Here is a 12,144-nt window from a genome sequence, read left to right on the forward strand (position 1 = left end):
ACTTGGACTGGGAAGGGGGAAAAAAAACAATTATTAGTTTGCTATGCCAGACTAAATGTAGTTGGTGGGTATTCAGAATGCTGACAAAAGGGTTCCAGAAGAGATAAAATGAAAACGTAGTGAAGTGGTTCAAAGGTGCATGATAAATGCAAGTTATAGGATGGCAATGAAGCTTGCTACATACACACAAGTGCACATAAGGTGATGGCTTACCGAGGCTTACGTAACAATTCCATAGCTAAGGCTGTGTCAAGACTGCACTTATAACTGAAGGGTAAATATTTTTATTTCACACTTTAATTAGAAGTGAATTAACATTTAAAACTCAGCATAACGTCTCTCAATAAGAGCTATTTAATTTGCTATATAACTTAACCCGTTAACTAGGTTTCACTCCTTTTACCAACTTCTAAAATGTTCAACCTTAACTCTGACCACCAACATACATTACTATAAAATTACAAGCTATATATCCTTGTTTTATCAATTATATATCTACAAACTTTGGTAACAACTTCCAAGTGTGATAAATATTTATTTCAATTTTTTCAGTTTTAAAATAATTCATTCCTTTCATTAACTTTCACAATATACAAACATAACCATCAGCTAAAATCTACAGCATGTATACTACCTAATGCAGCACAGTAACAATTAATCATTCCAAGTTAGAAAGCATCTGTTTCTAATCACTCAGTATGGTCTGAGTCTTACACGGCGTTTGGAGGTGAAGAGGAGAACATGTGTTGTGTGGTAACTTGGGGAAGATGAAATAACAGCTGTACAAAACTTGGGTGAAAAGAAATATTTTATGATTTTTAATAAAGCTGTTGTGGTTTGTTCAGAAGGGGGAAGATAAGAGTGCACGTGTAATAGTGTGCAAAGACTATGATTTTGTCTCTTTCTTGTAAAGAAAAAAATATTTATTTCTTCCCCTTTTAACTTTAACATTAAAAGGTGTGAGACAGGAAAAATTATTATTAAAACCCTACAAGAGTTAAGGGAAAGAAAAATGGTATTTTACATACTGCTGTAAAGGAACAATGCAGTATTGGTTGTATGAAGTTCAGCAAGCAGCTGAATACCTGCACAGAGTTCAGAGAGAAGTGTCTTCTCCCCTTATTTAAAAAAAAAAAAAAAAAGTACTCTTCCTGAAGGATGCTGTATTGGCATCATACCTTATGCTGGAGTAGGGAAACAGCTTCTCAGACAGCCAATTCCTTTGTCACTTCATGGTTTTACTGAAAAAGGCGTATTGACAGTAAAGCAAATTTTCTAATGGAAAGCTTAAGCTGGTGGCAAGTCCTGAGGCAGGAATGGATTCTGACTTTGATTTTGTAAAAACTGGTTGTACTGTTAAGAAATTTTCTTCTAATTTTAGAGGTGGTGGTGGTAGGAACATGCAAACTGCAAAAGACTGTCCTGGAAATGTAATCTGTTCAGGAAAGATTTGTTACAGCAGTGATATATCGAGCTGTTACATTAAGGAAAATGAAGAAAAACATGTTTCAGCCTTTTGCTCCCCCTGGTGAGATGTTTCTGAAAAAGAATGAATTGAGATGTACAGTTCTAGTGATTATGGTTTCCCATCCAGATAGAACCTGTATTTCAAAAGAAGCATATCACACCCATGCTTATGATTCTTCATAGGTATGTGCCTCACTTATTAAAAAAATAAAAAAGTGATAAGAATAGATACTGTTGTCTCCAGGTACATCCACTTAGAACTTTAACTTTTTCCAGAATAGTTTTGGTTCAGCAAAGGCCATCTTCCATCCCAGATCATCAGCCAATAATATGCCAGCACTTCATTTTTAGCAATACTCATTTAAAATTCTAATTGCTTATCTTCTGTATCAAGCACAGGAGAAAAATACACAATGCTTGAATCTGACAGGCCACTTTCAACCTTTTTTAGTAGGTGTACCCCTGGAGGCTGGACACGGAGCTGGGGGGGAGGTGGTGTGCAGTCAGACGCGGAGCCTGTGGGGTGACACACAGCTGGACACGGAGCCGGGGGGGGGAGGGTGGTGTGTGGCTGGAGTGGTGGGAAGCAGCAGCAACCATCGCATACAAGCCTCCCCCACCCCTCTGTGTGGCCCACAGAGAGGCACCGCTGCCCTCCTCATCCCTGCCTCCTGTCCCCACCTGCACATACCTCTTAGGACCCTCCCAAGTGCCCCTGGGGGTATGCGTACCCCCAATTGACAACTTGTGATTTACACTACTGTCCACTTGATTAGCAATCACCTATTAAACTGGTCCATATTTCATTTTTCAGAGGAAGGTAAGGACAGTTAAGATACTGACCCTCCAATTTAAATAAATAGTATTTTACCTTGATAGAATATAAAAGAGTAGATGTAGAAAGTACCATTTACAGACCATAATTTGTAAGTCTGTTAGGTACAAGCCCTGAGTAGGTCATCAGGGGATACCCAGCTGGGCTGCATCTCATGGATTGAGGAAAAAAAAGTCAGTAGGCACTCTGGCAGCAACAGGAGCTGAGGACAGGTGCAGCCTTAGAGATACGTAATGGGTTTTGAGGGGGGAGGTTCAGAGAGTCAAATATGCCCAGCAGGTGCCACCCCACCTTTAAGAAACTTTGTCCATCCCCAAGACCAGATAACACCAGGCAATCAACACTACACTTGCACCCACCCCTCTAACAGCCCAAAACCACCTGCTGTCTAGCTCTGATTCCTTGCAGCTACAAAGGTGTGTATACTATTTCAGTGGATCATAAAAGGCAGGTTTGAAGATCCAGGGAGAAAAAGGTAGAAAAATTACTACTCCTTTTCAGGGCTCACACCTACACCCTCCCATTAACAGTTAATTAATGACTCCTCTATCCCATCAGTTATCCTCAGGCCATCCTATGTTTATGGCAGTTCTATGTTTAGTTCATTTTTTTTCTCATAAGGTTCCATCAACAGTTTAAAATATTTTATAAAAGTACCAGGCATGCTGGTCAAGTAGGACCAGTAACTGACTGGTAAAGTAGTTTTTTTACAAATTATACAAATGCTGCTTTTCCTAAACAGCAGCGGCAGCCCTTGTGAGACCATTATACCATACCATTCCATACATTCCTACTATGGCCCAGGAGCTTCTATATCTTCTTTTCCTGCATCACTGTCCTCCTCTTCCCCACTCTTTGTTTGAGCCTTCTGCAGAAGTTTGGGCCCTGCCAGGCCAATACCTAGGGCTCCAGTGGGAGCTGTGATCAGGATTGCGAGGAATGCTATTGTCAGCACATCCATGCCATATTTTTCCAGCTGTTCATCCTGCTGTGCCCTTGCAGTATCTAGGGCAAGGGAACCTATTGCAGCCTGTAGAGAAAGAAAAGTACCATTCCATGTCATTCCTGTTATGACCAGCTGCATGCGAAGACACACTCTTGGAGTCCTGGATGGTTTTCTCTTTCTTCACTTTTAACATACCCAGCCACTTAGGTTCTACCACTACATATAGGATGGATGGTTATAATCACGCTTGTCTAAGGACAGCCCTCAGTCTCTGCTTCACTGAGAGCTGCTTCAACCAAGAGGGATTCTGTAGAAACTGTTGCTGGGCATCTACATTAGTCCATTTCTGGTGTGATTAAAGAGATGGGCCTACATTTTTAAATCAACTAGTGACTTTTGGATGCTATAGTAACTAGGTGCTCAGCTCCACACTCCACTCTTTATTTTCAAAAAGCATCAAGAACCTGCCCTTTGAGGTAGTCAGTCATTTGGGACTTTTGAAAACTCAGACAATCTTACAATAATCCTAGAGGAACAAAATGAGCTCATCTCATCTCTGGGCATTACATACTCCATAGAGGAAGGTCCGCTAAAGCAGGGATTGGCAACTTAAGGTTGCAGCATGAACCTGGCTTGTGAAGCCATTATATCCAGCTGCAGAGACAGAGGGCTTCTGCATCATTTTTGTGGCAGGGGGCTTCTGTGAGGACTTTGTCCATGCAGTGGTCACTGCAGCTGTGGTGCCAACTGGGCTGCAAGTAACTCAAGCTTAAAGCTAAACTCTGCTAAAGCAGCCCCTTGCTCCAAAAAGTTGCTAATGCCTCCTCTAAAGGGGCAGCTTTGCCCTGGAAACTTCACTCAAGGGGAGCTGTCAGCCAAGGCAGTTTGGCTGACAGTCAACTGTTTCCCTGGTACACTGTCAAAAAATGGATTTTAAATTGGATGCAGCTCCTGTGCATGTCATCTCAGCAGATGTAGCTTATCTTACAACAGTTTAGCACAAAATAATTAACCTCATTATTTAAGATGTGCCTTATATGTGAATGGAAAATACAGCCTCAGACTTTTTTAAATCCAAAATTATATTTGTCAAATAGAATTTTTATACTTTTATGCTTTTTAGTTTGGGGTCTCCTCTGGAAAATGGTTCATTTCACCCCCTCAGCAGTGTTGAGAGATGGTCACACTTTTCTCGTGACATCCAAACCCTTTGGAAAGGGAAGGAGAGGTGCAGGTTCCCTTGTTTGATAACTTGCTCACTGGCTGCCTAGAAAGCTACAGCCAAGTTCAAGGTCAGGCCCAAATATATATTTTGCATAGCTCTGCTGTTACTCCCAGGCAGTCACTACCCACTTTCACTTTTAAAGGGCAGATGAAAGAGGGCTAAGATTGCCAAAGCAGCTCTGAGAGGAATCCAGGGCTGACTTCTGAGCTATCTGCATGTCTCTTTTTTTGAGGTAGGAAACCAGCAGAATGAAAGACTGAAAAGAAACCTAATGGATCAAGGAGACAATTGTTTCAGGCAAGCCTACAGACCAGCCAGTCACCTAACTTCATCTGCTCCCTTCTTTGACTTTCTTAGAATCATAGAATCATAGAAGTAGGGTCGGAAGGGACCTTGTAGATCTTCAAGTTCGACCCCCTGCCTTGGCAGGAGGAAAACTGGGCTCAAATGACCCCAGCCAGGTAGGCATCGAGCCGCTTCTTAAAGACCCCCAGGGTAGGAGCCAGCACCACTTCCCTTGGAAGTTGGTTCCAGATCCTAGTTGCCCTAACTGGGAAGTAGTTCTTACGGATGTCCAATCTAAACCTACTCTCCAACAACTTGTGGCCGTTATTCCTTGTTAACCCGGAGGGCGCTGGGGGAAACAAGGTCTCCCCCACACCCTTCTGGTCCCCCCCTAGTGAGTTTATAGATGGTCACAAGGTCCCCCCTCAGCCTTCTCTTGCAAAGGCTGAACAGGTTCAGGTCCCGTAGCCTCTCATTGTAGGCTCTGCCCTGCTGTCCCCGGATCATGCGGGTGGCCCTCCTCTGGACCCTCTCAATGTTGTCCACATCCCTCTTGAAGTGGGGTGCCCAGAACTGAACACAGTACTCCAGTTGTGGCCTGACCAGTGTCACGTAGAGGGGGAGGATCACCTCCTTGGCCCTACTTGAGATGCACCTGTGGATGCATGATAAGGTCCTTGAACACATCCTTGCTGAAGTCCTTGGGCAGTGGTAACCAGCAGCACACTTATAAGATGGGAAACTCCCTTCTTGAGAGCACGGAGGCAGAAAGGGATCTTGGAGTCATCATTGACTCCAAGATGAACGTGGGCCGACAATGCGAGGTCACGGTTGGCAGGGCTACTCTTCATTTTAAGGGAAATATTTCACCAATGACAGAAGCCATTTCTTAAACTTTCTTTTGACTATTTATATAAGGAATTCTGTCAATTCAGTATTTTACTTTTCTAGTTATTAATTTCTATTTGCAAAATGAGCAGTTCATCAGAGACCCATGTTCAAGAGCAATGACATGAGTTGTCCCTTTTCCAGTAAAGCCCTCCATTCACTTCAAACAGGGTGTACATGTATATCACAGAGGAAAAGAAGCTCTATGATAGCACATTAAATCTTCCAGAGAAAATAAAATAAAGTGGTGGTATTTTAGGATTGCTCACACTGAGATTAAAAAATGAGAGAATATTTGTATATTCAAGTAATTTTGATTAAACTGCTGTCCTTAGGAGGCTCTGGTAAGGTTTCCACATGTTGTGGGCAGCAGCAAAGTTTATGGCTATTACGCCCATTACTCTGAAGCACTAGAACTGTACTGTACTGGTTTCAACAAAAAAAAAAAAAAAGAAGAAAACACAGAAACCCAGAATTTACCATTACAAAGAACCACACAGAAGAAATAATGGGCCTGACCCTCCTCCCACTTACACCTGTGCAAATCAGGGGAAACTCTGCTGAAGTCAATGCGTTCAGATTGGTATACAACTGGTGCGAGGGGAAGAGTCAAATCTGGTGTCCTCAATACTACATTTCTACCACCTGCATTTTTTACCTGGACGGTGGCTTTGGGGATCCATGCCAATGAAACAAATATTTTCTCCTTGAAGTTAAATCCGGCAAAAGATACCATCAGAAACGTAGCCATGACTCGTACAACTAACGCAACACCCAGTGTAGCAATACAGAGCCCTATGGTGGAAACAAAAACAAACTTAGCTAGCACTCTTAAGAAAGGTATGTTTTTTAAATCTTTAGATTAATGATTTTGCTTTTTGTTTGTTTGTTTATTTACATACAAAGAATTGTGATACAAAGAATATTAGAAATTAATCCATTCCAGGTGGTTCAATGTATTTTACAGAACTACAGATTGTCAGTGATTGTTGATTAGGCTGTGGAGGAAATACATCAGAATCAGGGCAGTGGCTATTCAAGAAGTTACTCTGATAGATTAATAATCACTTAAAATAAGCAATTGTGCATTTGTACAAATTATATTTTCAGCACACTAAGTATTCTGTAATTCAAGTAAAACTCCCACTGAAGGAAATAAGAAGTTTGTCTTGGTTAAGAGTACAGGATCAGCTACATAATGTATGACTTTACTTATAATTCTATCTACAATACCAATAGGAAAACTTTTTTCAGAATTTGAAGAAATGGTTATATTTCCAACCTTCCATTCCACAAATCAGGGGCGCAGGAGAATGTTTGTTACAATCACAGAATCACAACACTGGAGGGACCACAAGGGCCTTCTACACATACACCAGATTTTCTGATCCTAAAATATCCTAGACAAATGTCTGATGCACATAAAATGAAGGATACAAGTTTGTAGATATGAGGCATAACCTAGGGAATAATGGTCACCATGGCTGTTTGGAAGAGCATCTTATGGCAGAAAGGACACTGAGCAAAATAACTGGTCTTACCAACAGTTTCAGGTCTGAGAGACATAACAGATATTTCTGCTCCAATTAAACCAAAAAGAAAGGGTTGAAAGATGTCCCAGCCAACTGCAATAATTTTTTCTACTGCTTTCTGTAAGGAAAAGAGAAACAATCTGTAATTTACAAAAATTGGTTCACGTAGCCTCAACATTTTATTTATCACAAAAAACAAAACAAAATAAAAAAACCCACCATCAAATCCCAAACTTACAACATGCACTCTTAGAAGGGCATAATACTGTTAGTAATGAATAGCTGCTTTTTCAAGCAAGCGGATAACATCGTTGGTGTATGAACACTCCTCAAGTTGTTTGTAAGTAGAAGAACCACTGTATATGGAAACATCTGTCTAACTGAATTTAGGAATACACGCTTTAAACCTAAGAATGAGGCAGTGTGGCCTGGTTGGCAACAGAAGGGCAGTGGGTCCCAGAACTGCTGAATTAAAAAATTGTATCGATCTCTGCCACTGACTTACTGGGTGACCTTCCGCAAACAACTTAAGCTTGATCCTCTGTTTATCTATCAAAAGGGGATGCCACCACTTATATAAGTGGGGTATCAAATGCGTTCACTGGTGGCTTAAATTTTCCCCTGCTAATTAAGCTCAGCAGGAGTTCTGACTTTAATGGGAGCAAAGCTAAGCCACTGCTGGCTGATTTTTGAAAATCTCATTTTAGTAAAGCATGTTGAACTCCTTCAATGAAAGATACTCTATTCATACAAAGACCGTTTTTACCCATTGCTTAAACTTCACATCTATAATTTTTTTTCTGAACACAGTTGCTGCCTTAAAGAATGCAGTTACCACACAGATATGAAGATATAAACAGAGCATTCCATATTTTTTTATTCAGCTATATTTTATATTAAAAGGCCAGCTGCAGATTATAGACTTTTAAACTGTTTTTCAGGCAATGACACTGATGGCATGTCAGAAATAGAAATGTAATGATCATGGTTAGCAGCTCAACTATAGAGGGTAGAAACCCATGATAACTACACTGTTCTTTTTGGGATTTGTCTATGAAGTACTGGGTACATATTCCACCCCAATGAAGCAACAGACTAAAGGATAATGAGCATTGTAAAAGACTGAGCTGCCTGTTAGAAAATACAGTGAAAACTAATCAACGTTTTTTTACTTTTTTCCTTTATTTGACAACATTAGAATCTTGGACATTTTAGAGTATTTCCCCCTATTAATTTTGTCCTTTAGTTTTAAAGAAAGAAGTATCTAACAGAAGCTAATGTTCTTCCATGTTGGTTACTCCCAACGTAACTGCTTTAATAAAGCGCATGATGTTCTCAGCTCTGTGAACAGCCTTTAAGAACTTATTTTTGCAAGGAACAGTAAGGGAGATTTTCATGGTTTGGTATTGCTCAACCAGAGGCATAACAAAGCAGTCAGGTGCTCAGGACAGTGGCATGCATGGGGCCAGAAGGGACTTCTGGCTGCCACTGTCCCACCAGAATGATCATGTGTGTGGTGGCAGGTAATATTTTTCCATGTACCTCTCTCTCTTTAAATGAGCTTGCTTGTGATACTAGAAACAGTCTAATCATAGTTATAGAAAGCTCCATGTATACTAATTTTCCCTGCCTCTGGGTAAGGCAAGTTATCCTGTGTGTGGATCTTGGTGCTGCCACACCTAAGCTGAAGTAGAGGGCCAAATTCCCTGCTTTTTGTCTTAACAGGTGTCTGCTTGTAAGAATTTCTTCCCTTTCCACAGACCGATTCAGAAACATCATAAATCAAAACCTCCCAAAGTCTTCGATTTCCCAAATCCTAACCCTGGGGTAGACTGTCTCTCATTTATGTTTGTACAATGCCCAGCACAAACCATCCCCCTCCTATTATCAATATTTACTGCTACACCAGACCCACAGGAGAATATATACTGGGGAAAATAATCTCACGTACACATAAATTTCACTTGCTTGCAGGGCTCCTGAATCATTGTGTACAGTGTAACAAAAAGCCTGCTCTCTCTAGTTTCATTTTTGGCTCATACTTCACTGATAAACTGTTTCAAGTCCATCTATGCATGTGTTATATTGCAACATTGATTTTTTTTAAAAGGAAACCTGGATTTCCAAGACACAGATGTAGCTGGTTTAGACTTCACAGCATAACAATTTTAGAGAGACAGTATTGCTGTATAAACTGATGTTTAACTAATTAACCGAATAAATAATTAATGAACTAATAATTCAGTAATTATTTCCCTGCTGACAAACAGGGTGAAAATGTGCCTGTCCTGCTCGGTCCTTTGCTTGTTTTCTCTCTAAAGAAATTTGATGTCATATATGATAACTTGCTAAAGGGAAAATGTGCTATCATGAATCTGCTGAAGAAAACACTAAAACCCAGTCTGTTTATGTTTACCTATGCAGAGACTTGTTACTTAAACACTGCTGGCAAAGATTTTGTATCTAAGTAAGGTTTTCTCTGTCTCTGTTTTCTGTGTGGCAGTGAAGGAGACCCAGAGTTGTGGAATACCCACACACAATCTTTCACATTATATACCTCTGACATACAAAATGTTAAAACTTATTGATAATATCAACATTAAAACAGATCAGTATTTAAGCCAATGCATCCCTTAAACCTTTAAAGTTCTGCAGCTGAAGGATTCTACAGGTTTCCTCCATTACTTCTGCTATTTTGAGATTTCAAGTAACACATCTAATATCGCAATCTGTCTGTCCCATGCATTTAAAGCAGTTTCTGTTGGGCATGAGACATGTATAACTATTTAAGCATTCACCTTTTCATTGGACCATCCCAGACCTGCAACGAAGGCCATGACCAAGGTGCAGAGGCCACCGGATCCAGGGAAACCAAAGTGTATACTGCCAAAAACAGCAAACATGGACAGACCCAATATGAAGTATCCTCTCTTCCATGAAATAGATGTCTAGAGCCAAGGGAGGGAATTAAAATAGGACATTTTCATGTAAAGGTGGAGAAAGAGAAAGAACTGCCTCCCCCACCCCACCCCCCGCAAAAAAAAATCCTCTCTAACTTACATTACACATCCATAGAAAATGCATCAAGATAGAAAAATCAGTTTGCAGGGAGGAAGGCTATTATTTTTTTACTATTTTTTTTTATTAGTTTCAGTAGAATTAAAATTCCACATGTTCACTGTTTCTTGTCTTCTGTCCCTTAGAAAGCTCTATGCAAAGTGTTTTTTGTATCATGGAATGCAAAACATGAAGTTCTATACAAACAACCTTGTTGACCTCTGAGCACTAAAACAATTTATGGAGGGAGGCTGTGAAATCCGTCATTGGAGGCTTTTAAGAACATGACGTACGTTTGTTAGGGACTGTCTTGGTGCATTTAGTCTTGCCTCTGAGCATAGAGATGGATTAGATAACTTCTGGGGGGTCTCTTTCATGCCTCAAGTTCTAGGACTGGCTTATTTAATTAAATGGTTGCTTCTGTAATACATTCTTCATGCTGGCTCTACTGGAAGTTAACGGGAGCTTTAAAATTAGCTTTGATTGTCCTGGGATTTCACTGAGAATGTTTTAGAATATTTCATATAATCTCATATCCAGGTTTCTGCCTACTTAACCACATCTTGGAGCCAGTTACAGCGGTCACATGTCATTCAACATCAGGTAATCTTGGAAGGGGCTGTTGAAGGAAAGAACTATGTACAACTAATGAATGTTAAAGAAGTATTATGGCCATGAACAATTAGTTAAACTCCAAAACTCAAGGTAAAGAGCACTGTCATTCTGCTTTTAGTTCAACCCATTGTGCCCACTGCAGGCATCTGATAATAATGTGCATGTGAAAAACATCAATCTAATTGATGCTTCCTTTACTGACAAAACAGGGATCAATTTCTATTCCTATTAAGTGAAAATACAGGCAGTTCTCGGATTTACGACACAATTGGTTCCTGAAAACTGTCTTAAGTTGAAACATTGTAAATCGGAACTGATTTTCCCATAGGAACAATGTTATAAATGGGGAATTGGTTCCTGAACCAAGGCTGATACCCTATTTTCACCAAAAATAACCCAGAATTTTGTACTCAATCAATTAGAGATGAGTAATATAGATACATTAATGTATTTATTGTAAACAACAATCATATTGGTTTGGAAGGACTTCTTTGAGGTGATTTTCCTGGACTTTTTGAAGGGCTCTTGGTTGGACTTTTTGAAGGGCTCTTCGCTGGAGTCTTCTCAGAAGTCTTGGCTGCAGGTTTTTCTGGAGTCTTGTCTGCTTTCTTAAAGAAAGTGTCCAAGAAAGTTTGGACAGATGTTCTCCAGGGAAATGGGCAACGTAGATAACTTGTTTGCTGGTGTAGCACTGCGTCGGATCAAACGTCATAAAGTAGAAACTGATATCAGAAAGTTGAAATGGGGTGTCAATTTATAAATGTCTAAGTGCTGTTCACTGTAACTCGAAACGTCTTAAGTCGAGGACTGCCTGTAGCCACTGTTAATGAGAGTAGGACTGGTGACTAAAGATCTAAAATCCTAGCACATTAGAGGTTTAGGAAACTGCACAATTTTACCATCACAGAAAACACATTACTTATTATAATGAAGAATAAACCCTTCATGAGATTCAAACTCTACAAACTGCTGGTGCTAGACACATCATTCTCAATAAAGTCATACATGTTCTCACTTTGAATTAGGAAGTGGATCATTTAGTTCTTCTGCTAATAATTCTCCACTCATAGCAAGGGAATTACATGCACCTCAGGTGACCCCCCCACTCACCTGATCACTGCTTGGAAAATATCGAATAAAAATTCCTAGAAGCCCACCAGCTGCTATTCCAACTGCAACCTCTAGCACCCCTCGTAGGACACTGTAAAGAGTGGAACCTGGTCACAAATCATGAGAAGAGGGTTTAGAGATGAAAGCATTCATATTCAGGATCTTTCATGCCACTCCCTAGCCA

General features: G+C 40.2%; 1 protein-coding gene across 2 annotated transcripts in view; it reads right to left on the reverse strand.

Annotated features, from left to right (window-relative positions):
* Positions 1 to 515: 515 nt before the first annotated feature.
* Positions 516 to 12,144, reverse strand: part of LOC102558797 (sodium/hydrogen exchanger 9B2) — a 29,701-nt gene continuing 18,072 nt past the window's right edge. For both annotated transcript variants that reach the window (XM_019488048.2, XM_006272724.4), the window contains 5 exons: positions 11,961 to 12,067; positions 9,977 to 10,126; positions 7,188 to 7,296; positions 6,305 to 6,441; positions 516 to 3,332 (listed from right to left, as the gene is read on the reverse strand). In XM_019488048.2, the coding sequence (XP_019343593.1) occupies positions 3,096 to 3,332; positions 6,305 to 6,441; positions 7,188 to 7,296; positions 9,977 to 10,126; positions 11,961 to 12,067 (740 nt within the window). In that variant the 3' untranslated portion in view covers positions 516 to 3,095. The remainder of the gene's footprint in view (positions 3,333 to 6,304; positions 6,442 to 7,187; positions 7,297 to 9,976; positions 10,127 to 11,960; positions 12,068 to 12,144) is intronic.

Source organism: Alligator mississippiensis, chromosome 2 (assembly GCF_030867095.1).
Source record: "Alligator mississippiensis isolate rAllMis1 chromosome 2, rAllMis1, whole genome shotgun sequence".
Lineage (NCBI taxonomy): Eukaryota > Metazoa > Chordata > Crocodylia > Alligatoridae > Alligator > Alligator mississippiensis.